This window comes from Colossoma macropomum, unplaced genomic scaffold, assembly GCF_904425465.1.
Source record: "Colossoma macropomum unplaced genomic scaffold, Colossoma_macropomum, whole genome shotgun sequence".
In the NCBI taxonomy this organism is placed as follows: Eukaryota; Metazoa; Chordata; class Actinopteri; order Characiformes; family Serrasalmidae; genus Colossoma; species Colossoma macropomum.
The window spans coordinates 15,910,648-15,937,451 of record NW_023494784.1 but is presented as its reverse complement, the minus strand read 5'-3'; the positions used below and the strand labels follow the sequence as shown (position 1 = coordinate 15,937,451).

At 38.9% G+C, this 26,804-nt stretch overlaps 2 protein-coding genes across 15 annotated transcripts in view; both read left to right on the top strand.

The window, feature by feature from the left end:
• Positions 1 to 398: 398 nt before the first annotated feature.
• Positions 399 to 7,300, top strand: si:dkey-83m22.7 (uncharacterized protein CFAP97D1). The gene is made up of 5 exons (XM_036578791.1): positions 399 to 498; positions 625 to 705; positions 2,941 to 3,059; positions 4,794 to 4,974; positions 6,504 to 7,300. Exons 1-5 carry the CDS (start codon positions 403 to 405, stop codon positions 6,702 to 6,704), a joined length of 678 nt encoding a protein of 225 aa, XP_036434684.1. The 5' UTR covers positions 399 to 402; the 3' UTR covers positions 6,705 to 7,300.
• Positions 7,301 to 10,916: 3,616 nt separating this feature from the next.
• The window catches only part of pikfyve (phosphoinositide kinase, FYVE finger containing), a 47,657-nt gene continuing 31,769 nt past the window's right edge, over positions 10,917 to 26,804 (top strand). For 2 of the 14 annotated variants that reach the window (XM_036577972.1, XM_036577711.1), the window contains exons 1-9: positions 11,707 to 12,075; positions 13,130 to 13,320; positions 13,979 to 14,017; positions 14,218 to 14,376; positions 16,834 to 16,845; positions 17,356 to 17,465; positions 19,449 to 19,620; positions 26,080 to 26,287; positions 26,736 to 26,762. In XM_036577972.1, coding sequence (XP_036433865.1) covers positions 12,032 to 12,075; positions 13,130 to 13,320; positions 13,979 to 14,017; positions 14,218 to 14,376; positions 16,834 to 16,845; positions 17,356 to 17,465; positions 19,449 to 19,620; positions 26,080 to 26,287; positions 26,736 to 26,762 — 962 coding nt within the window. In that variant the 5' untranslated portion in view covers positions 11,707 to 12,031. Of the gene's footprint in view, positions 11,124 to 11,705; positions 12,076 to 12,597; positions 12,715 to 13,129; positions 13,321 to 13,978; positions 14,018 to 14,217; positions 14,377 to 16,833; positions 16,846 to 17,355; positions 17,466 to 19,448; positions 19,621 to 26,079; positions 26,288 to 26,735; positions 26,763 to 26,804 lie in introns of those variants that run through there. The other 12 variants (XM_036578115.1, XM_036578197.1, XM_036578042.1 and 9 more) reach the window with 12 other exon arrangements.

Below are 26,804 nucleotides of genomic sequence, written 5' to 3'. Positions count from 1 at the left end.
AATATTCGTATATATATAAATAATTTGTTTTGATACATCACAAAAAATCTGAATTCAAAACAGACTGTTGTCATAGTTTAATTTCCACATGTGGACTGTTTCTACTGGGGAGTGAACAGTATGTTTTGAAACTTACATTGCAACAATGTTTACATCAAACCTTTTTATTTAAAAAAAGTGAGGAAAAGTCACTTTTCCATTATACAGTCCCTTTAAATGGGAAATGTCCATCCACTGTCTGTAAATGAATGATACATGAAGCTCAACAGTTTCAAGGGGTTTAAAACATAAACCATTAGAGCTGGTCATTGCGTCTCTGTGGGTGTCATGACAACAGCCACTGACAGACTCCAGCCAGGCGGTGCCCAAGTCTGTGTTCAGTGCTGGAGTTTGCACAACAGCATGCAGCACCAAACTTACCAACCACTGCTACCCTGCATCAACAAATACTTGCAATACAAATGGGATAAAAGCTGCTATGAAATGCACAGGAAACGGGTAAGATCTGCAGTAGTGAAAGAAAAGAGAGATTTGTTTGTGTTTAAAAGGTCTTTGGAGTAAATTAGGGTAAATGCTTAAACTAATTTGAGGCATAGCACTGACAATACACTGTTAAATTTAAAGGTTCAGTCTGCGAAGGCAACTATAAACACAACTCCGCCTTTGGTCTATGGCCACCTTCTTGTCAAGCGGAAAAAACAGACGGTAAGAAGATTTGTTTGGATTTGTGTAATATTACCTAAACAGGGCTGGGTTTCTCAAACTTATCATCTTAACACAAAGATGATTCCTAAATGGTCGCATCACAGTAAAAACACTCTCTGCCAGTTAAGCTGAGCTAAACTAGCTAAACTAAGGCTGCCTTTACACAATGAAATTTTAGTTGCTTGAAACCTACATGAAATTAAACTGCAGTTGTAAAGTGTCAATCTCTTGAAACTCAGCCGCAATAGTTGCAAATGTCTCAACTTCGTTCATTCAAACAGCCAATCAAAACGCCTGTTGTGCATCATGTGATCACGTTGAATGACATATTTTAAAACAACTGATTTCACTAGATTAACAGACAAGAAAATAAAATATGGTTTACAGGGTGGTTGAAAAGGATACCATAGGTAGATAGATAAATTTTGATTAAGAAATATTAATTAAGAAAAAAAGCAATCACACCTGGAAAAATAATTTGCTTATTTGTCTACCTAGAGGTATAATTGATCACACTTGGTGAATGTTTTTGAATTGCTCCGTGTAACTGACAATTAGTGTGGAAAATACGTTGCAGGCAACACACAACATGCAACTAATTGCATGAAAATTTCACTGTGTGTAAAGTCATCTTTGTTTTGTTTTCTTGTTCACTGATACAGTGAAATAAGTCATTTTAATATATGCCATTGAACATGATCATGTGATGTGTCTTCAGCATTTTTGATCAGCTGTTTCTTGATTTTTTTTTTTTATTTCACAAGTTGAGCTTCCTGCAACAGTTACAGCTGAGTGTCAAGTGAGTTGCAGAACATTTTGCATTACACAAAGTCTAATTTAGTTTCATGTAGGTTAAAAGCAAGTAAAGCTGCATGAAAGTTTCAGAGTAAAAAAAACAGCTTTGAGAAAAAAGAAAGAAAGAAAGAAAGAAAAATGAAAGAAAGAAAGAAAGAAAAAAAGAAAGAAAGAAAACGAACAGGTAAGCCAATTTCATCAAAACAGGACTGCTGATGCATTGCAAATTTTTGAGAAAATATTATTTTTTATTGAGGCCAAGAAACTTGCATGTTTAATTGTTCAAAGGCATGACCCTGGCAAAGGTTTCCCTGAAAAGTGACAGTTTTAAATTGTTAACCACCAAAAGAACAAAACAAAACAAAACAAAACAAAAAGAAACCCAACAAAACCTTAACAGACGTACTCAGCCAGCAAACTTGGTTTTAGTGCTTATCTTCTTACTTGCAGCAAAAAGGCTATGTGTAAGAATAGCACCAGCATACGTGATCCATAGTAGCTCAGGCTGAGGCCAAGCCACTTTGCAGAGCTGTCTTGTTCAAATATAGCTTTTAAATGGCTTTTAAAGTGATACCTTCAGCAGACTATGCCGGACAGTGCTTACAGAAGACCTGTGGATAAATCAATGATCAGCAAACTAACAAGAACAGTAAAGTTAGACGTTCTACTTGAGAGCCTGCGCTGCATCCACGAGCCGTATGAACAGGTTTGAAAGCGAGAAGCTATAAACACAAAAGAGTTGGAACATTCTGAAGTAATAAATACTGATGAAACTTATTTTGTCTACTCACATAGCTATACCAAAATACATTGCTTTTTCAATGGGAAAAATCTTTGTTCAATGTCATATTTGGGATTAAATGCAGTTGATCATGATTTACTGCACCAAAGAACGTGATTAATCACAACTAATTACTTTAAGCATTTGAGAGCTCTAGTACTCACAGGGGGCACTGCACTCGTGGCAGGATACATTTTGTTGTAGTTGTCGATGCTTGTTTAACATGTGTCGGTTGTACAATTCTGTGCTGGGTTGTGGGGTAGTTAGGTGGGTTAAGTGTCTATCATAGAGTAGAACTGTATGGCTAGATGTGACCTTATTTCAGTTCTCCCTTAGATGTCTGTTCAATAAAAGAGCATTTGCCTTTAAAGTTTAATGTTTCCTGTGTCTTCTTCTTTGCTGATGCTACTACATATATATAGTATACATTTTTTATTCATTTAATTCATTCAGCTGTTGCTGAGCCCATAAAATACTAGAATTCCCCTAGGCCACTAGGTCACTTTAAGTTCTTCGAAGAGCAGAAAATGGTTGGTAACATCAGTGTGATATTTGAAAGTGTTTGAGGGACCCCTGCTTGAGACAGTTGATGGCTGGAAGGTGCCATCTCCTTATCTCATTTCAGTAAACCCTGATAACAGGCCTTGTTTCAATTTCAGCTTGAAGAAGAACGGCTTTCAACAATCCAAAGAGAAAATCACATGCTTCTTGATAAAATATCCCATATAATGAGGACCACTGGACGAATTGACTGTAGAAATGATTATGTGAAAAAAAGGTAAGCCATTTTGTTTCAAAAGCTCAAAGACAAGTTTTCTATGCAACAACTACCTCTTGAACCTTTACAGTGAGGGAAAACAGTGTTCAGACACTTTTGTTTTTGTCATATAAATTACTTGCAGTGCATAAATACATTTCAAACTATACATATATATAAAAGTCCTTATTCATCAAAGTTGCGTGTGGTCCAAACTGATCTGAAAAGTTTAGTTTTATCTTTGATGTATCTGTGTAATCTAACTCACATCTGGTAGGAGTGTGTGTTAACTTGAGCATAATAAGTTAACAACCTGTGAAAAAATGCTTGATTTGCGGTTAACTAACCAAAGCTGTTATGAATGACATCTATAACACCAACAATAAGAATAAAAATGCTAAAAAATAATAATACTAAAGTTTGTGCACAGAGCAATCCAGCACAAGATGGATGCACTTATTTTATGTGCACATTGGTGCTGCAACTATTCCATGTACCATTTAAAGATATATTACTGTGTATCTGTTTCACAGTTGATATCGCCCAAAAAATAAACAATACAAAACATATCTCATACACTGCAATAATACAACTTTTAAATATGTTGTTTTACATTACTTACGTTTTAAAAAAACAACCTAAGCCGTTTTGTTTACTTCACATTTTATTCTTTTCAATTGTCGTAATTTTAGCACTATAAAGTTTAGTCAGTGGGGGGAGCAGTGCACTCACTACTCGACATCAAACTGAACCTACTAGCGTAGCCATTGGCTCAAATGTATCCTAATCACTATACCCTACACTAAAAATATAGAACACTATTGCAGGGAGCAGAATTTGTGAAGGTGACAAGTGATTTTGGACACTATGTCATACGTTTTTTCTCATTACTGTACAACAGAAGACTCTGTCGCATAAACACTATGAACTGCACACATGAGAAGAGCTTATTTACATCCGTAACAGGTCTTAAGAAATGTCTATGGAATGCTTCCAGTGTAACTGTGCTTGGTAATCCTACTCAGAGACGTTGTGTGTGAATCTTCAAACCAAACGCAATGTATTGTGGGTATCCTATATCCTCCAACACAGTGTTTCTCAACCCTGGTCCTGGAGGCTGAATGCCCTGCACATTTTGTGCTTCTCCTGCTTTAACATACTGACTTTAACTCCATAATGGACTGATAATGAGCTGATTAGTTGGATCAGGCGTGTTGGAAGCAGGGAAAAAACTGTGCAGGGCGATAAAAAATGTTGGAAGTCCTATTTTTGTGCACTATATAGTGAATAGGGCACAGTTTCGGACACAGCTCATAAATTAGGGTGTGCGTAATGGAACTGATATGTAAATGGGGCTACAGGTAGCCTGGTGCTTGATTTCACTCTCTGAAGCTGCCTCATCGCTTTGCTTCATCTCCCTTTATTTCCATGCCATAAAAAGTTTTATGAGTCAGACACCGAGTAGTTCATACATCATTCAATGTGGTTAAATCTGTGCTCTTTTTTTACACAACTAAAACAATAAAAGGCCACTGTGTGAGTAAATTTGAAGTGCATACATGCACTGGAAGTATATTTAATAACAAAAAATTGTCTGAATGTTTCCTCTTGCTGTTACTCTCACTGGTGTCAGAGTGTCTCCATGGAACCATGTTTTAGTATGTGATTTTTACGTAGTCCGATTTGAACCCTTGTGATTACAACAGAAATTAAACCAAATAGTAAACTAATATTTCCCCTTTACCTTGAAACCAGTCTTTGTTCAGACAAAAGACAACAGGATCTGCTCCAGATCGTCAAGGAAAACCAGCAGATTTTCCGGCGTTTATCCCAGTGCACACCCCACTATAGTGTCCAGCTGTGGCGGGAACAGTGGCTGGAAACCCTCAGTCTCATGGAGAGCATCGGACGCTTCCCACGCTTGAGCAACACTCAGGTGAGGCATGTAGAACCATGGGATGTTTGGTGACTGTGTGTTTTTGTATTTTAGTTTTCCTCTGAAGTTCAATCATAATGCTTGTGCATTTGTGTGAGCCGAAATAGGCGCAATTTATTAATACGTAACCCTCTGTTTTTCAACTCTGCCTTTAAAACTCCTTTAAAATCCTCCAGAAAGCTGCAATGATACACAGCTTTAATTTGAATAATTTCCCTACATCTTACACTCATTCATTCAATACCTCCTTCCAGCAACACTCCTTCATCACTTCAGTTTGGTATGGCTAACCTGCTGTAGGATGAATAGAGATGGTTATATATGAATGTGTTGATTGCTGTGATATCACAACCATGATGAATTCAAGACAGCAGCTTTGCATTAAATAGTTTTCAAATATATTGAGTGTATGTTGTTAGAAGTGAAGCTTTTATAATGTTTACATAGAATATTAAACCCTTTATTGAAAAAAGCAAAGGAAACTATTCGGTTTTCCGTAATATGGGAAATGTAACTGCAGTGATAAGGAGAAATGCTTTTAGTTTAGATCAGGGGTTCTCAAACTTTTCCACATCAAAGTCCATCTGTTTACCACCAGAAAGCATGAAGGCCCACATGAAAACAAAACTCTACTTTCTTTCTTAAAATGTCTTTTTTGTTTCTGGAAATTTTCAACACAGTAGTGTTTAGGCGCCACAATATGCAACATGTTTTATGAAACATAAAATATCAGATTAGGCAACCATGAGCTTCAGGGGAGTGTGTGCTGTTTCTAGAGGCAAGGGGCAACAAATAGTTGTTGCAGAATTTGTATTGATTTTAGCACAATGGGTAGCGCTGTTGTCTCATAGCAAGAAGGGCCTGGGTTTGCGTCCCTGGCAGGGCAACCAGGGTCCTTTCTGTGCTGAATTTGCATGTTCTGTGTCTGCACGGGTTTCCTCCCACAGTCTGAACACACGTAGTCAGGCTGATGGGACATGCTAAATTGCCCCTAGCTGTGAGTGTGAATATATATGTCTGTCTGTCTTGCAATGGACTGGTGACCTGTCCAGGGTGTTTCCTGCCTTCCGCCCGATGACCACTGGGATAGACTCCCCCTGCAGCTTAGAAGATGGAGGGAAATTATTACATTTACATTTATGGCATTTGGCAGACGGTCTTATCCAGAGTGACTTACAATTTTACATTTTACACAGGTAGGCAAAGGAAGTGTTAGGAGTCTTGCCCAAGGACCCTTATTGATATAGTGTAGGGTGTTTGCGCAGGCAGGGATTGAACCCCAGTCTACAGCGTAGAAGGCAGAGGTGTTACCTACTACACTACACCACCACATTATTATTAATTTACTGATTTTTATGTCAAAGTACCATCAGTGGCCCACAGTGGACCACTAGCACCCCTCTGTACTAGCCCAAAGACCAGGGATTTTAGACCCTGATTTAGATCATCCATAAATGCTGCTATAATTTTTTTTTTTAATCATTTGCATTCTAAATATTAAATGCTACCATTTTCCTCTGATCTTACAGACATCTTCAGGTGGTTCCTCTCAGAGGCATGTGGCCTTGTCTAAAGAGAAGGCTGCCAAAAAGTCCAAGAAGTCTATACAAGAAGATTCCCGAATCATGGAAAAGCCAGCACTGGAATGTGAGAGAGGAGAAAAGCAGAGGCAGACAGAATCTGAGGACAAATCTGAATCAGAAGATGATCTGACAAAAGCAAATGAGTGACTAAATATCATACTATTCATTTTCTATTTAAATGATCTTTTTTACATGAATAGAGATCTAGGATAGCATAGGATACTATACAGGACTGATAATTTAAACTTTAAAGCACCTAAAGCATCCCATTTTAACATAAAATAAAATTCCAGTATCTTGTAGTACCGTATCTTACTAATAAGGCTGGGCATTACATTTTGTCAAGAAAAAAAAATGAAGCTAACATTGTTACATGATGTGTTAAGCTTTTAGTAAAAATGCAAGAAACTCACATATGTTATATTTTCAAGTTTTTAAGCTTGAACTGGAGAGGACAGCAGCTGGTTGGTAGTTGATGATTAATGGAGGGGAGGCTGGTTCCCTCATATAATGTTAAATATTTGAAAATCTCTGTATATCTGGAAATGATTTACATATCAATGTTTGCACAAATGAGTGATTTTTCTTTGGATTGATGACTTTTAAGACCTATTTGTCAATTACAGTTTCACAAAACACAGACTGATTCATTAAATTCAATAATTCATCCACATAACTTAAAATGTGACTGGATTGTTGATGTGAATCTACATCTTTGAAACTGAAACTTTGCATTTTAATGGAAATTCAGTAGCAATAAACCACAATAAATTCAGTCGTTAGGAAACAAATAAAGTCGTTCTGGGTTGTTTGTTGGGAACTGTACACAGGAACCAGACGCCTCTAACAGCTCCCTTACAAAAAGTTACAACATGAATTGATTACAAATATGTTGCCTGATGGCTGACACGTTGTTTCACAATAATTGTGAAATAAGGTTTTAGCGTAAGATGCATTTTTAAAGTACATTCTTGGCAGAGAAGTGCATGCAAGGTGTTGTAGGGCAAAATAATGTCCAAATAAAACTAATATTTTTAACCTCATCAACATTACATAAAAAAACTCAGAAGATGCATTTAGGTTTCACAGGTGGTTTTGAATACTAAACAAACAGGCTATATTTGTGTTGTAGGCATGGTAACCCATTGTCTCTATTACGACCACTGTAAAGAAATCTGAGTCGGTGAGTCCAACAATACTGCCCAAGTATTGCGCAAAGTCCAAAATATTATGTTCTGAGTATGTGGTGTTTGAGGTATTTGGACACATGATTTGTGTGGGTATTCATTTATCAGCTTAATGGCTAGAAGAAAGAAGCTGTTCTTGTGCCTGGATGGTTTGCCAGCAGGTGTTTGACAGTGCCTGCCAAATGGGAGCAGTTCAAATTCAAACTTTGTAGGTCTACAATTACAGACTGTAGTCCATCTGTTTCTCTGCAAACTTTGTTAGCCCCCTTTTACCCTGTTCTTCAATGGTCAAACAGGACCACCACAAAGCAGGTATAATTTGGGTGGTGGGTCATTCTTAGCACTGCAGTGACACTCATGTGGTGGTGGTGTGTTAGTGTGTGTTGTGCTGGTATGAGTGGATCAGACACAGCAGTGCTGCTGGAGTTTTTAAACACCTCAGTGTCACTGCTGGACTGAAAATAGTCCACCAACCAAAAATATCCAACAGTGTCCTGTGACCACTGATGAAGGACTAACACAAAGTATGCAGCAACAGATGAGCTACTGTCTCTGACTTTACCTCTGCAAGATGGACCATCAAGGTAGCAGTGTCTAATAGAGTGGACACAGTGCATACCAGTGCAACACACACTAACACACCTCTCCACATCAGTGTCACTGCAGTGCTGAGAATGATCCACAACACAAATAACACCAGCCCTATGGTGGTCCTCTGAGGGTCCTGACCAATGATGTAAAAGTGGGCTAACAAACAGATAGACTACAGTCTGCAATTGTAGGACTACAAAGTGCACCTATATAGTAAGTGGAGCTGATAAAATAGACAGTGAGTGTAGACACAAGGGAGAGCACTTAATGAAGTTGCTGGTTTGTGTATATAATTTATATAGTCCTGTATGGTTTGTTCAGTCACTGAAAAAAGTGCACTGATTTTACTCAATACCAATATGTACATCAATTCTACATGATAAAAAATACATCAACTAAATTCTTGCCAAAAGTGTGTAAACTAAAAGAAAAACTGTGTCGATGTAACATTTATTTATTAATATTATTTCATGTGGAACCGAGGTACAAATTTGAATCAAGTGCATTTTTTAAAGTGTAGTCAATTTACAAAGCTATGATTTATTCTATATTATAGATGTCTGTCTTGTACATTCTTAAAGGGAAAGGAGACAAAATTGGTTCTTTGAAGCAATCCCATAGAATATCCACTTCTAAATCCCTAAAGTAAAGGTCAAATAAATCCCTAAAGTACCTTTCAGTTCTTTAAAAAATTCTCCTGAGAGTTTCTTTAGGGAACCAAGAGTGTGGCACCGATCCAAATTACCCCTTTAGCACATTTGTTTTTTTCAGAAGCCTATATTATGGAAGACCAAATTTTCCTCACTACTTAAACATTTGTTCCCAGTCCGTACAGGTCATGTATGGACACTAAGCTGAAGAAATTTTATATTCATTGTTTTTGTGATGTCACAAAAAACAACTCATTTAAATACACCTGCCTATTCAAGCCTACAGTAGTTTAGCCCCATGTATTTACACTGAAGAGTGTTTCACCCTGGACTGATTTTGGAATGAGATACAATACAGGGCAGCCTATTAGTACAGAGGTCAGTTACGTATATCGGTCTCAAAGGCACAGTAACAACAATCTGCTTATTTTAAAGAAATAAGGAGAGTTGAGAAAATGAATTAAGACTGATTTTGGAATATAAACCCACACAAGCATTATAAGAGGACCTCTGAAAAAAGACAAGAAAGGATATGTTGGATGTGGACCATTTAAGGTTGAATGAAGGTAAATAGTATCAGTGAAATATGCCTTTTACTTTCTGAAACTAACTAAAATTTGATAGGCTGTTCATCAAGGCAGCTACGACTGAGAACCCAATGCTGAATATATATCATGAGATGTGACATAGTATATAGTCTGTTCATGATATTACACACAGTATACAATGATTTTTTATAGCATTCAAATTCTAAAGAGATCTCTAAAATCTGGAGCATGGAGCATGTTCATCATACAACCACCAGAGGTCAGTATAGCTTCAAGGTTGACAGAGATCTTTCGTCCCAGTTGTGTTTAATACAGTTCATCAGGAATTTGTCAGTAGCTATCCCACAGTTTTAACTATGCTTGACATCAATAATACTTTTATGTGTTGTATTGTAAATACATTTTTGCATTTTCTAGTTACTGGATGGCATTTTTGCACTTCAGCAGCAAGCTGTCATCATCTATGTGCTTTTAGACTTTCTTTGTTTTCTGCTAAGATGAAACAACCTTAGTGTTGAGGCAGAACAGCTTCTATGTTTGACAGGACTTTGGTGGTCAGCCTGGTTCTTCACCTTCAGAAGCTTCTAGACACTTATCTCTGAGCAGGCCCATGCTGCCAAGCACACAGGTATAAGTCTAAATACTGGACCAGAGAGACCAAAATACAACACTCTACTTGTTTATTTTTGAGTTCTGAGAGACTAGAATGTTTGTAAAGTGTTTAAATCTAGTAATACAAAAACTAATATAATCATAGTTTCTAGCCATTGTTGTTTATTTCTTCCTTTCTGTGGAGATTCTAATATTTATTTATAATGCTCTTTGCCAACTAATCCATAACTTGAATCTATAATTCTGTCTGGAGAATTTGGTAACATATTTTGATGTGTTTTGCTGTAAGTATTCTTTATAATGTTTTTGTGTATTGTGTAAGGATATAAAATCACCATACTTAAATTCACACTTGCAAACAGTTATTTGTGTCAGGACCAGCTGTTCTAAATTTTAATTCAGCACTGAAAATATGTTAAATCAGGCCTTCACGAAACAGGCTATTATGTAGTGCTGTGCCAATAAGACCTGTTTCACAGAAACATATTAAAACTCAGAAGTCACGAATGGGGTCACTGGTCATTTCATGTAACTAGTAACTAAAATGGCTATATTAGTGTTGCAGACGTTGCAATCCCTGGTTCCCATCACCGCCACTGTAAAGAAACCTGAGTCGTGTTCTCCACAATGTACTACTTCACATCAAACCACTCCGAATGGCTTTGTTTACATCTCAACGACTGTGTTACGCGGACGTTTTGAGGGGGGAAAATCGGTGGAATTCCCCTTTAAGGCTAAATCACAAGCAGCCAACCATAGGTGTTTTGATGAGTAATGCCTGGTCTCGTGATAAAAACAATAATCGAGAACTCCGTGATCCATTGCTTGCGTCTACTGAAGCGAAACACCGTTTTCTAGGCTAGCGGGCTAGCAAACCTGATCATGTGAAATAGATTAAAATGTTCCTCTGTGCGGAGTAAGGACACGGCAAATCTGCGCCCTGGTCTTAAAGTTATGCTGTAAAAAACAACCAAACAGGTATGCAGCAGTTCTGTATTCAGTTACAGGTTAACAATATAAGCTACGTTACGCGGTGCGAACTGATTTCAGCTTCTGAATGCAGCGGCTAAGCGGGCTGAGGCTAGAAAACAACAAGGTGTTATCATTGACGGTTTATCACTCTTTGGGAATGTTGTATGCGTTAAATTCAGTGCATTATATCTAGCTAACTCGGTTGTGTACATAAGCTTTATGTGTACATGATTAGTCGGATGTTTATGGCGGTTTGGTGGTGTGATGTTTAGTAGCAGCATCCATCCACCCGTGGACTTGACAGCTCACCGGCAACGTTAGTTAGCTAACGCTAGCTAGGTTAGCTAGTAATACTTAAATTGCCGTTGTCGGTCCGGGTTTGTCCGAAATGTAGCTAAATCTGTCCTATTATTTTGCGTTCAAATTTTTCAAATATACGTTCTCTACGCCATAGTTGGATATTTTGGCTTCTTCTGTATTACAGGCAAGTACATAAGCGGGTTAAATAGTTAGCTAACTAAGCTAACTAGCTAACACCGGCATATGAATTTTCGGTTCCTAGTTCTCCTGCCTGACGTAACGTTAGCTCGTTATACAACACCGTTAGCTAGCTTCATGAAGACTGGGTTTATTCCTTCTGCAGTAAATGAAGGCCCATAAAGCATAGCTATGATGGTGCTATGATGCCAGCGTGATAAGCTCTTTTTGTGTTCGGGCCCTTAGCTCTCTATCACATGACAGGGTGAAATGCATGCTGGTGTGTTTTCCCAGCTGGGCTGCTGTACTTTCTCCTTATTTTACTGGCTGCTCAGGGCTTCTCCTATCTCGTCTTATGTTTTTACATTAAACTGTGCGCCCTAATTTGAATACTTTTAGCAGTAATAGTAACAACACTGTATTCATATAACATTAGTATGGCGTGTTCACTGCGACTGGATTCAGTGGCGTTTTCTAAGCGGTAAGGTGAACTTTTTTCGTGACGACATGGCTTTATATTTCTTCACTGTGTAAAACCGCCTGCGTCTGTATAAATCTGACAAGTTAAGCCGATGTTCTTGTAGGTTTATTCCTAAAACAGGAAACGACTTCTAAGGAAAAAGGGTGCTGCTAAACTGTCCGCATACACTAATATCGGTAGATCGAATGGTTGTCGTTAGTGCTGAGATAGTGATGCTTTTATTGATCTCACCTCACTCAAGGCAGTATCATCCACGCCCAGTCAATACGTATTTCTCCTTAATTTCATCGCTTTTCACAGATACTGTAGCTCTCATGATTGCTGGTGTCTGTAAGAGCCCTGTTCATGGAGATGAGCTTTCAGAAATGATGACCTGTTGGTCTGATTGTCGTTTGATTATCACAGATGTAAATTAGATCTGAATTAATGAATCAGCCCCAGTTTCCTAAAAGCATCTTCATTGTAAGGTTGTCTTAACTATTACAGAGAGTGTTAAATGTGATGCTCACTCTTCCATTTCAGAATCATCTTTGTGCTAAGACGCTTTCAAGAAACCCAGCTCAGACTAGTAAAGCATGGAATGAGAGTTTTGACTATGCCAAACCTAAAATAAAAGGATCAGTGGATGCTGAAATAAAGGTTTGTTTACCGCCGTAATTCCAGGAAGTGCAGACTAAGCCATCGTCCGCCCTGTTCCTCATTTGCAGACGTGTGCTGGATGAAGCCGTTTCTTTGATATGATGAACTGAAGGTGCAGCCATAAAGATAAAGTTCCACAATAAAACATAGCGTTGTAACTTTGTGGAACTCCTGTGAAGTGGCCTGTTTTGCCTGTTCATGCTTAAAAAGGTGTATGGTTTTTGGGGAAAAAAATATTTACACTTTAAAAGGCTTTCTCACACTCGCATCTCATTTACAAGAATGGTTCTTTTAAAGAACCACCCTTTGAAAGGTTCTTTAGGGAAGCAAAAGTGGTTCTTCTGTAGCATTGCTCAAGTGAAAACTGGTGCTTGTAGCTACTGAGGCTACAGTCTCTTATGTGCATGTCTCACAGGGGCAGTGTCATGGCTGCTGATGACAAGTCCACCTCCTCCTCGTCCACGCTGGACTGGAGCGCCGAGCCGCCCCTGTCACCTGCCAGTCCCTCCCATCTGACTCACTTCAAGCCCCTCACTCCCGATCAGGATGAGCCCCCTCTACGCTCCGCCTACAGCTCCTTAGTGAGCCTCTTCCGCTTCAACAAAGGTGACTGATGACGTTGCACGCTTTATGTGAACCTTTGCTTTTGATAATGACTTTTGTTTTGACTGGACGGTTTCATTTATAAACTCGTGGTCGTGTGGTGTTTTGTATGCTCTTAGATCTTGGGACTTCTGTAATAGCTGGGTATTAACTGGGCCACAGAGTCTTGTGAAGTCATGTGATGTACTTGGAACAGAGCCAAGAACACAATGGGCTTTCCGTTTATGCACTCATGTGGTTGCGCATTCTCACTTATATTGTCTGTTTATTCCCCTTAGCGAATAGAACGAAGAGCTGCAAAAGGGCCTCTCTGGTCAAAGTGATCCTGATAAATATGAAAGTCTTGGCAGAGGCTGTTTTTCGTTTCTTTCATTATGGAAAATGTAATTAGGGGGGTTTTATTAAGCCATTACTTTGAGAGGTGTTAAATAAGCTGGTTAAAATGTTCAAATCTTTAAAAGAATGTGCTTCACTGGAAGTTTCCTTTATAAATAAATTTTGACTACAGTGTCATATAAAACTCCAACACTGGTTGAAATTCTTAAAAGATGATCTTGATATACAAAAAATGATAATCATTCAACCATAATCATAAAAAACCAACATTAAATGTAATTGTATAGTGATTAAATCTCTAATTTGTGCCTTTTATTCTTTTTAGAAAAGTCAGGTGCAAACATTGCACCAGCAAAAAAGCTTGGTAAGTCTGGCCCTTGTCACACAAAAATACAAGTATAGCAAGGAAATTAGAAGTCACAATTCGGGGAAAAACCCAATTAAGAAAATGACAGCGGTGGAGACACTGCGATTCCACTGAAGCAGCTAAACATCCCAGCATTACTGATCTGTTGCTGGGACTGAGATTCAGTTTTCTTGCTTTTCTGTTTGGTCTGTGCCCAGATGAAGGGCGGCCTACTTCCACGGCTGAGAAAACTGAATCAGCTGCAGCGTCACCACAGGGGGAGCGCCGGAACTGGTCCAGCCCCACCCTCTCTGGTCATGGCTCTGCCACACACAGGAAACATTCAGACCTGGTCAGGAGAACATCCACTGCCTCAGGTATGACTGATTATTTTACATGTCTCAAGCAGATGTAATAGCACTGTGCTCATCACAAAAGAATAACTTAATGGTGTCCAATTATTTGTTTTCCTGACATGAAAATTACACAGTATATCAGCAACTGATACATTAATCGCAGATAAGTAAAACAAAATTGTTGTTCTTACTATTACCATTTTTATTATTATTTTTATTATTATTATAATTATCATTACAGTTGTTATTGTCATTATCAGTTAGATGGTGGAACTACAGCCACTTACACCAGCAATAAGACACACACTGTTAGACCAGTAAGAAATCATAATAAAGACCCCCAATGTAACACAGTGCATTTGTCTGGTGTTTTTAAACATTAAAATGATGGAAATCAGGCATGATAACCCTTGATATGGCGTAATGTTTGCAAATCACGGTACTTTATTTCGACATTTTAAGTCTTCAAAATAATGTGCCTCACTGGAAATAGTGAAGTTACCTCTGAGTATTAAATGTCCCAGGGAACTCAGCTCCATATTTTCTTTCTTAGCAGGTTAATCTTGTGGGCATCCAATGTACACACATGCACAAGTTATGTCCTGAGAATAACTTTACAATAACCAGTAATACTAACGTGGTTCTCCAAAATTCTCTTTTCTCACGGTAAACTGGGCAGCTCTAATCTTGAGTAGTGTTCGCAGAAACAGTATTCTTAGTAGGCTGCTTTGGCTCCATCAGCTTTAATGAAACTGTATTCTCCTACAATCTCTCTGTGTTCGAGTCAGAAAAACTTAAAGGCTAACTACGACAAAAGCTAACCTAGAAAGCATCACTGAGCTATCAAGCTAGTTCTTCTGTCTGCCAATCTGTTTTTTTTGGTTCGTCTGTTCGTTCATTTGTTCAGCTGAAAACGACAGTATTTCTTGAATGCACATGCAGCAGTAAAGAGAATAAGATAATTGCTGTTTTAAGCAGCAATTCCCACATGTAAGCTATACTTGTCCCCTAGTATACTGACAGCCATACAAGTATATTTTGTCAAATTCTAACAGTTTGTAATTGCTATTGTGTTGTAAACAAATTCCCAAATATTTCATGTTGTTACAGTCATATGCCAAAAGTATCCCTGGTCTAATGAAACAAGCTAAAACTAAACGAGCTGTTTTTGTAATAGTATCTTTAAGACTGATGTGTTCTGATCGACTGACCTGTATTGTGCCTAATTGAAAGAGCAGTCCAGGCTGAAACACTCTTTATGAATGGGTGGGGCTAAACTGCTGATGCTGAATAGTTGGATATATGTAAATGTGTTGGTTTTCATGGCGTCGCAGAAACAGCAGATTCAAAATAGATTGTTTTTGCTGCTTAGTTTCCATATACAAACTGTATGGACTGGGGAGTTAATGCTGTGTTTTGAAAGTTTAGCAAAGTTTATATACTACATCTGACTCTTACTTCAAAGAAGTTGCTTTAAATATGTGATTTTCTTGCAAGTGTAGTGCTCAACGTCTGTTTATTTGTTAAGCTTAAAGTATTGGAAAAAAATATAAAATATAAGATGTTCCATAACTGTTTTTGTTTTTGCCAATATGTTAAATTCAGCAAATACATTGTGCAATAAATTGTGCAGAAGTATGTTCTCTACAGAAAATGATTTAACTTATTTTCACTTTCAAAAACAACAAAACATGAAGGTTGATCGGGTGGCTAAACTTTTGAATAAAATCGTTACAGTAACTTACATTAGAAGTTAGCAACAACATTTTCCTTCTCCTCTAAAGTTGCCATATTTGGAGATACATGTTTTAATTCTGACAGTGGGGATATGGTGTGAAGAGTAATAACTGCAAATGATGATTCTTTTCAGAAATACTTTAACTGAACCCTGAAGAAAAGGTTAAAACCTCTAGCCCCCTACTTTACGTAACATTACTGTCCTGCCATCTTCTTCTGATACCTTTTATCATACTGTTGGTTTGAAGTGAATACATTATCTGTGGACATAATGATTAGGCTCAGGCAAGTTAAGGTTTCCAAAGTGTTCAAAGATTAGCGTCACTCTAACCCTCCTCAGTCGCTGGCTGTGCGTCATCTGCCTGTCCGCTGGCTGGACACACGCTGCCTCTCTATCAGTGTAAGTAAAGCAAGCTGTGGGACTGCCATGCAGTCCTATGTTGGAGACCAGCTAGTTCCAAAAGTAGATGTTCAGTCATTTGGAGAAGGAGAGGCTGATGATGATTTCACAAGACCATGGAGAAATACATGGATTTGTGAACCTTACAAATGAGCTGGGGTGAGAAGAACTGTAGCCTTGTGGCAAGAATACAAGTAACACAGAAGCCTTTTCAGAAGAGCTCAAAACTGTTTCATTTAGCCTCTGTGGCTGGAGGTTCCTGTCAGCTGCTTGAGTTTGTTGTAAAGGAAAAAGCTTTAAATGCGATATAAAGCTTTGTTCATGTTGTTTTCTTTCCACAGTGGAATGGGAAGGTGAGGTCCTCTTTCATAAGTGTGACTTGTTTTGTCTGCTAAAGCTCTGAAATGATTTCATGCTTGATTTAAACCAGTGTGTGTTCATTGGTACAGATGTTTGAGTGTGAGTGGGTGTGGTTTGAAACTCAACCGTCTGTTTTCTGTAAATGCTTGACATTTTTTTTTTCACGAACATTTAGCCATTATATGCAGCACATAAGACATGCATCAGCTGTACATTAACAGCACATTCCCCTCTTTCATTCTATTTTGTTTTATTCAGAAAACTTATGATTTCACACTCTGTATTCGTAAGAATACTTCTGGGCTTATGACAGTTGACATAAGCTGTCATTTTTTTGTTGACTTAAGCCACAAGCCAGCGTGTGAGCATATATGTTAACGAAAGTGAACTGCGGTTTATTAAGTATGGAATTAGCATGTGTGATGTGCATATCATGAACTGCATGTATGATCTGTAGACTATATTTTGCCCTTGACTTATATTTTTTCTGTGCCTGTTTCTAGAGGGGCGGCGGAAGTCAGAAACTCCTCTCGGTAGCCATGACCCTCGGACAGCGGTCCAGCTCCGTACTGCTCTAAAGAGATTAAAAGAGATCATGGAGGGAAAGAGCCAGGTATGGATTTGTAGTCTTGTAAATAGTCTGACCATTTGAAAGTCTTCAATATTATAAAACTGCTTTTATTCTTGATGTGTGTATGAAACGGTTCTTTCTTTAACACTTTGGACGTGTCTAGAATGATTTAATGACTCTATGATTATTCCATAATAACTGAGAAGGCTAAATGACATTGAAAATGAAAATTAAGATCCAAAATGTCTGGTATTTGAAAATTGTTGAAGAAATTGCAGGTCAAATGTCTTCACAAGAAATTGCTATGTTCTAGAATTTACAGCTAATTACAGTACATTGTTTAAAAACTTCTTGTTGTTAATAATATATTTCAATATTTAAACATCTAACAATACATTGTTGTTGTAGTTTATCACATTTCAATCTACCTTAAAATAAATAAGTTGTAACTCTATATAATAACAGGAATTATTAACAAGACAAGTGATTCCAAGTCTTTAATCAGTAGCTTAAAGTTATTTACAGTCATATGCCAAAGTTTGAACACCACCGATGAAATTACATATTTTGTTGTTTTTCTAACTGAAAATAAGTTATCACATCCTCCACAGAGAACCTACTTAAATATGTGTTTTCATTTGCTGAGTTTAACATTTTGGAAAAATTGAAAACCTAAAATTTAAAATGTGCTAAAACTTTTTTTTTTTCTTTTTCAAGTTTTAACTTAGAAAATGAACACTATCATTTTTAGTAGAGGCATCTGTATGTCTTTAATGATACAACTTTTTCTTTCTGCAACAACTTCTTTGCATAAAATTACTCATTGATTAACGCCCGTTTCACAGCAGATGCGACATGGTGCACGTGTTAATCTGGAACCACTTCGTGATGTTTGTTATTTCACACCAGAAATAACGTGTCGTGAAGCAACAACTGTTGCTGTTTGTGTTGTATTTTCCTGTAATATTAATGTCTGTTTTGTCCATTTATTACTCATATAAACTTTATGTAGATGATATAAAGAGATCAACAATACAATTTTGACTAGCTGCCTTGACTGTCTTTCTCACCAGGTGATGTAGCTCTATATAAAGATGTCTGCGTGTTCACAACATTAACCTACTCCAGGGATTTCAGTCAACCTGTCAAAGAGTTAAAACTTGATTTGTTGATTTGTTTATTAGCCTAGATTGTATATTATAGCATGGACATTGCATTTCTTTACTGTTTTTGCATAAAAACTGCAGGCATGCAGCACGTGTCATGCATCAGAAATGGACCCAAAGTGGCCACGGTGTATAAGGCTACATTGATTAATATAGGAGCGTATTGCATGCGGCACTGCGTGGCGTGTCATCTGTATCTGGTGTGAAATGGGCTTAAGTGTTCTTTCAAGGGATTTCCATAAAACTTTGCTGTGGCTGATACTGATACTAATTACTGATAAGTCTGATTGTTTTTTTGCATTTGCAAGTTCACAATATAATCCATAAAAACTGCAGTGATGGTAAGACTTAGAGGATATCTAAAAAGTGATCATTGATTAACTTTGTGTAACTGTAACACAGCTAAAGCAGATAAGTGTTGTAAACCTCTACATTTTATTTAAATGTCTCCCCTTATTTTAAACAGATCCACCTGGTATGCAGTTGTAACATTAGGAGTCTAGCCCAAGGACTTACTATAGCAATGGCATTCCTGCCTGGATGGGGAACTAAACCACTATCTTGTATGCTTCTATAATATCCTATTTGCAGAGTGTGCATGTGGATGACCTAAGTGCTTTGTAGGTGTAGTCAAATATCATTACATCAGTAGCCCCCCCACCCAAATATTGCCCCAGATTATGAAAAATACCACTGTAAAGTGAAACGTTTTAGTACACAACAGCCACAAAAAAGGGATATAAAATCAACAGGAACAGCAGGCTTTCAACAGAAAATGCATGAGAGAGTGTGCTAGACAAATAGGTTTGCTAGTGGAGTAGTTTTTCTTTTTCTAAACCGCTGTGAATTCTTGCCACAGGACAGCGATCTGAAGCAGTACTGGATGCCGGACAGCCAGTGTAAGGAGTGCTACGACTGCAATGAAAAGTTCACCACCTTCCGCCGGCGCCATCACTGCCGCCTATGCGGCCAGATCTTCTGCAGTCGCTGCTGTAACCAGGAGATCCCTGGCAAGTTCATGGGCTACACAGGTGAGTGTTGATGGGCAGGGGGGCTGCGTACAGGCTTGCCAGGTATCTCTACACTTCCCTTTGGTCTGATGTAGCCCCGATGAAGGGCTGCTGAGAGAAGTGCTGGACATCATGTTTTGTGATGTGGTCTATAGGAGGAATGGAAAGGTCTGAGGTCCAGAGCAGCTGTTGGTTTTGCCTAAGACGTAAAGACTCCGCTAGCATGGAGTATGTGTGTGTGTTCACACTGACGTGATTTGTTTTGTGTGCTGAAAGCACAAATTTTGAGTACATTTGGACTGACAGGATGGTTCTGCAAAAGCAATAATTTGAGTGTAAATGACGATGCATGCCTGAGTCAGGTCTATCTGCACTGCTGCACAGCATCCACACAGACAGTCCACATCCGCTCACGCAAGCTTTCCACTGACAACACTCCATTATTATCTTAATACAGTATCAGTGAGATATAGAACAGAAACCGCAGGCTCCAAAGGTTCAAAGTTATCTTGCTTGTTCAATAGCCAGGGCTTTGGCCTAAAATGACCTAATATTTGCTGTTTCTTGTTGAAAAATATGTTGTCTCTTGGCTGGCTTGCTGCTTTTGAATGAAAGATGAAGGCTGGGCAAGGTGAAGCATGTGACTGGTTAAGGCAGCTGGGTGTTGTAGTTTTTAGGGGGACAGCAGTGAAGAAAGCTATTACTAAACTTACTGGCCTGGGCAAAACGAAGTCAGTGAGAGAGTAGTAACATCAGAAAAAGAATCCGTAAATATGGACTGCAGGCGTTTCAGCATGCTTTGTGGTCAGCAGCTAACTTGCTGTGGTGTGGTTGTTTTTGCTATGGTTTGGTTGTTTTTGCCATAGTTTCAGTATAGCATGTGTAAATCACTTACAGCCTAAAAATTGTTTCTCATTAAAATTACACAGCTAAGGTTTAACCATGGGAAATGGCCTAAAGACCACAGTTATTTGTTGCGATTTTAAATGATGTGATCATAACTTACAAGTCTTTTAAGACCCCATTCATATTTCATGATTGAAGGTGTTCTGTGTGTGGAGGCAGCTGCACGGCTCTGTCAGTTTAACAAAGAGGACAACAAGTGGGAAAATAAAGATGTACTTCATGTTCCTACAGACTGTTCTGAAGCCAGACAACATAAACTAACATTGCACATTAAAGAACACAGACTGAGAAACAAATATGATTACTTTTGTTCATCTTAAAGCCGTGGGTGGCTTGTTTTAAGAACATTTCCCAAATTTGTTCTTGAGAAATATCTTAAGAAAAAGTCTGCATCAGATTCATGATGTGTTCTTAAACAGCAGAATCGTTCACACCTTTGTGCTCCTGAGTGTGCGTAGATTCTGTTCTTACCTAAGAACAAGTCCCAAATAAGAAAACATGGATGAATGTTTATCAGAATTTTTGTAAAAACTGCGTAAGTGGGTTTTAAGAAGAAAATTCTTCTTGAGAATGGTTGGTGAATAAGGCCCGTTTATATTGTCCAACTTAATTGACCGCAAATGGCGATACTTTCAACAAATGTAAGAGGACATATCGTCTTTTTCCAGTACATATCTTCTTTTTGTCTTCTTAAACATGTCTGGCTGGGATTTGGCTTTGCTTTCATGTTTGCTTTCTACATTCTGCCTTGTGCTGCGCTCCTGTGCCCAGTGTCCCTTTTTTATTTATTTTATTTTTTTAAAACCCACAATATAGTGACCCTAATATGCATACTTAATCTTGAACACACCCAGGAAGGCGTTTTAAGTTGGGGGTGCTGAAATTTTAAGCAGCGTGTATGTGATGTGAACGATGACGTCATACAAAATGATTTGCGTTATTTCTTGTGAATTTTTTCTATCAAACAGAATGTGTCGGTGTGTTATAATGAGGCAAGAAATATCTTGAGTTGATGTGTGGCACAGTAACCAGTTATGTCACAGTCACTCAGTGAGACTTAACATATTGAGCGGAAGATAATGGTCAATAAAAATTTATAAACTTAAAATAAAAAAAAAATTCACCTAATGATATTTTAAAGTTTATAAATAGCATTAGGCTGCTTTGGGGGCTCAGAACTGGCCTATAACTCTACATACCTTCTTGTGTTTGAGAAAGGTCTAACTGCAGAACCACAGTACTGCATTCTCAGACTCAGGCTGTCAGGCCCATACTCTCAGTTCTGGATCTGATGCTACATGGTGTTTGAGAGACTAAGCAGTTATCGTACCTTGCATTTTATTACGTGGAGGTAACGGAAAGTACTGCATAACGTTTTTAGAAACCCTCAGGTTTTAGGGCTGAATCTCAAATGGCTCCCTGCTCAGTACTCCCTACATAGTTCACTGCATCGGTGGGAAAACTATGACTTCTCCGCACAAATAGTGCTGTAAATGTAGATAAATGTGCAGCTAATGACTAAATATGAATGGGTTTCTGTTCAACATATACTGCACTACTTGGGTGTAGAGGCAATTCTTTTATGATCTACATAGTGCACTACATAGGGAGTAGGAAGCAATTTAAGAATTAGCCTGTGTGATCGTGAAAAAAAATACAAAGTCTGTGGCATGGTTGAGTGTTGGTTGGTAGAGTTTCAGGCCGTGTGAACAAGCAGCTGACTAATCGGTAATAGTTTACGCCTGTGCAAAGGCAGGCTACAGCACCAAGATGTACTTTGCTACTGAAGGAACCAAAAATGTTACCATAAATACAAATACTTACTCTGTTAAAATGGTTTCTCTCATGTAATATGAGTAATGTAGTAGACAGTCAAATCACTGTTTACTTTTGATGACCAAAAGTGAAGCTGCAGTTCCAAAACAGGCACAGGGAGCTGAAAGTGCAGTTCTGAAAGTGTGAGGTTTAAAGTTGTGGTGCTGCAGTTCTGCAGTTGGACATTACTGGTTGTATTTTAGTGATGTGCACCCACAGCAATATTGCTGTAATGGAAATGCAGTCTTACCTTAAACAGTGCGTGAATACTGTAGTTTTGTAAAATGTCTAAATATACAAATGTACAAATTGCAGTTGTGATATCTGGGAATGCTGCTAGATCCTTAGCACGCCAACTTTCCGTGTCTCTGAACACAAGCAAAATTGTTATACTCTATAGCCCTGTTAAAACATCAGCGTTTCACTGAATTGTTAGTCTATTTTTCCATGACTTTCAATGATGCAGCATAACAAATATGTGAATGCTGATTTTAGTATTTAATTACTGACACCTGGACACCTTCAAATTTCACCTATACTACCCAGACCAGGCAATCAAATGGCCAGTTAACGCAGTGGCTTTCAAACCACTCTTCAGGGCCACCTAGATGGTCCACATTTTTGTTCTGTGTGTTGCAAGTTGCATTGGAGCAAAAATGTAGAGAGTCTGTGGGCTCTGATGACTGGTGGAGAACCACAGAGTTAAGTCCTCTTTACACTGTGTGATTACAGCAATTTTATATGTTTACTGCAGTGTCACATTGCACAAAATGCTGCAAATAAAATCTTGGCCGAACTCCATGTCAAACTGTGCAAATTCATTTATGTTTTGTTAGATTACTCGGTAAAAGACAAAAGTTTACCATGCAAAAAATTTACGACATTCTGCATGCACTTTTTTTTTTCTGGAAAAGAGGGCCATGCAGGCAAATAAAACCCTTGGCATAAGTGGTGATGCTTTGTCTAGGAATAAAGTTTTTAGCTTCATTTATCATCTCTCCCTCTTACACACACATCATTTTGTGCTGCTTCCTACTGGTTGTTATGAAGTCGTGTGTTGTAACAGCGGTCACACTGCTAGAGTTTGGATGAAAATTTTGGACACTGCCAAAACGTTGTAGATTGCAGAGGCAGTAAGTTGGTTGCCATGGAGCATGTCACATTTAACGTTCAAAGAGCACTGAATTTAAGTGGTGATATAAAGAATTTGCGATTTTTGTCTGACAGCATTACTGTGACGATTATCGCACAATGTAAACTAGTGAAACAGTTATTGCAATTTTGATCTGATTATGAATATGATCATTATTGCTTAAACTTAAGAGGAAGTCAGAGTAACTTGGATTTAAAGTCTACAGACCAATGCAGGGAAGAGACAGACACGCGTGCCGAGGATGCTTCAATCAAAAGTAAACTTTATTGGCTAAATATGACACTACAGTTGGATAACTTGGTTAATAAACAAAAGAAAAGAAATAAACAAACAATGGAATGGCTCAGGTAACGTAACTTATTTCACAGTTTAAAATGGTATGCAAAGGTGGCTGAGGGCGCTCCTTGGGAAAGTGACTCTAAACTTAAGGACAAAAGAGTCTATAGGGCAACTTAGTCTAAACTAACATATATCTAAAAGACAATTCTTATTGAAAAAAATAGTGTTGAACCTTGACTGCACAAATAAAAGATAGCCAGCCTTACTTTGGAGTTGGGAAACCGGACTATGGGTCCTCCGAGATGGGTTGCTTGAGAACTTGCTGGAGCTCACACGCTGGCTTTCCATCGCTGGCCCTGGAGCCTTGGTGGGGGCTTCGCACAGGCGATGCACCACGGTCGATGACCAGCTCTGGATGGCTCGGCTACCCGAGGATGGAGCTTGGAGCCTGGGCAGTCCCTCTGTGGTGGACTGGCTCGGAGGTTGAGGCGTGGCCCAGGAGGAGATTCCGGGTTCCTGGCTTGCTTCTTGGGGCTGCTTGAGGATGGAGCTTGCAGCGAGGTGGCCCTTCGTGGTCAGTCTGCCTGCAGATTGAGGTGTGGCTCGAAGGGAATCTCAGGTCTTGGCGTCACGGGATTGCCTCAACTCACCGGCGGCTGTGGTGGTTGCAGTCAAACTTCAAGGCTACTAACCTAAACAACTACCTATCTTCGTCAGAGCTGAAACCTGAAGAAATTCCTTACTTGGCCACGTAAAATCTTCACTTTCCTCTCTAAGGTTGGGTTAAATTTAAACGTATAAACAAAAGACAAACTACACAGACAACAAAATATCCAGATCTGATCTAAGTGTTCTAAACTTTCTTTCTAACCGCGGTTGGCACAGACTTGTGGAGGTTTCTCCTTCTTCTCTGGAACGTAAGCTCGAACTGCTGGAACTGGCATGCGCGCCGGTTTTCCCCGGCTGTTGGCCCCTCCCTTCGGGGGTGGAGTGAAGGTGTTGATAGGTTCTCTTACCTAGCGGGAAATTAGCTATTCCTAGTTCTCGATTCTAATTGGGGGTGGTTTCTCTGTGAGGGCCTTCCCAGGGAAACTCCCTTCTTTGTTCCCTCTAGGTCTCAAAAGTTTGAATTTGATTAAACAAACCATTTCAGATCATTAAATTAAGTTCCTAACATCCACAACAGACGAACAGGACATTCAGGTATCAATGTGCCGTTTCTACCCACATTATCTGAAAACAACTATGGTAAAGGCAGAAACAATCCTATAGGTAATCCTTGGGTCTTTTCATTGCAGGAAATTTCAACACAGTAAAATGATTACTTCAAAAGAATACGATCAAGTAAACGAGAAGAGTAAAATAGAAGGCTAAATACAATAAGTAAAAAGAAAACCTAGGTGCATACTTAGTGTTCTAAAATCACTACTTTTAAATGGTTATTTCAGTAACTTTCAGACAGTTATCCTACACATTCCTAACGTCTGGTAAAAGAAAGGAGAATACACACTTTAAGTAACTGAGTACACAAATACAAGCATCATCAGTTGCAAATTAGATAAGGTTGATAGTCAAATATGCATATCAATGAGTTTTCCTGGGGTCCTTTGTGAGCAACAGTCCTTACGGTGGTGGTGTGGTCATTCTCTGTGGGTCCATGCTTGAGATCCTCAGGGAATTTAGAAAGTTTAAATTTGCAGTCCAGATTGTCGTATCAGTTCGGTTCTTGGTATGTCTAGTTCAGTTAAAACGAGTTCTAACGAATGGTTGCAGTTTGGAGTGGATATATACCTTAAAAATGTACTTTCTGTTACTTAAAGGTAAAGTTGTCCACAGGACTTTGGAGAGCCATGTGACCAAATTCCAGGGAGGTGTTCTGTTGCCCCCTGGGTCGAGGGAGAGGGGTGCTGGTTCTTGATTCAGCTGTAAATTTGACTGAGTTTGGGGTTGGGAGTGTTAGGTCGACAGATTTACACTTTCAACTCCAGACTCGCTGGAGCCAAAAAGCCCTTAGCTTTTGGGTTGTTGATAAGTTAGGTAAACACTCAGCTTGGAGCAAAGTTTCAGCCAGTGTTCGCTACACTAGGTTTTAATGTAGCCGTTGATCTGCTGGTGCACTGCAGTATTTTTACAGGATGTGCCACTGGGGGGCAGGAAGATGGGATGCCTTAAATGCATATAGTGTTACCTCTGTGATACTAATTCTCATTCTCTCTCTCTGTCTCTCTCTCTCGCTCTGTCTCTCTCTCTCGCTCTCGCGCTCTCTCTCTCTCTCTCTCTCTCTCTCTCTCTCTCTGTCTCTGTCTCTGTCTCTGTCTCTGCTGTAGGTGATTTGCGGGCATGTACGTACTGTCGAAAGATCGCTCTGAGTTATGCTCACTCAGCGGACTCGGGCTGTATTGGAGAGGATCTGACAGCTTTGTCTGACTCGCCCTGCTCTGTGTGCGTTCTGGAGCCCACTGAACCTCGCACACCAGTTGGCGGACGCAAGGCCAGCCGCAACATCTTCCTGGAAGAGGACCTTGCCTGGCAAAGGTGAACGGGGAGAGAGGAAGAAAGAAAGAAAAGAAAATGATAAAATGTCATTTATTCATTAATTCATTGCTTGGGTTCAGATTTGTTCAAATCATCTTGTGCCTGTGCTGTTTCTCTATCTTAGGTTTGCCGTCTTGCAGTTTCACTGTTTTGTGTTCTGTTTGTTTCGTGCCACTCCTCTGTATACGTTCCATCTGTCTTTGCTCTCATTCTTTTTTTCTAAATCATCTAAAAAGCAGAAGTAGTTATATTTAAGCCTGGCCCTCCTGACTCCTCAGGAGGCTGAGGGCTGCTCATGGTTTGGGTTTTTGTGTGTGAAACCAGTTGATGTTTCCTTTGCAACGGCAGCTTCCTCTGCTCTTGTCCAAACAGTCATGCCTCTTTTGCTCATGTTCTGCCGAGTCTTTTTTCAAAGCACATTTTTTTTCTCCTTTCTCTTCATGCATAGAAAAACTCCCATTGGGATGAGGAAGAAGTGAGTCTCTGGTGTTTTCATTTTGCACCTTCAATTGACGTC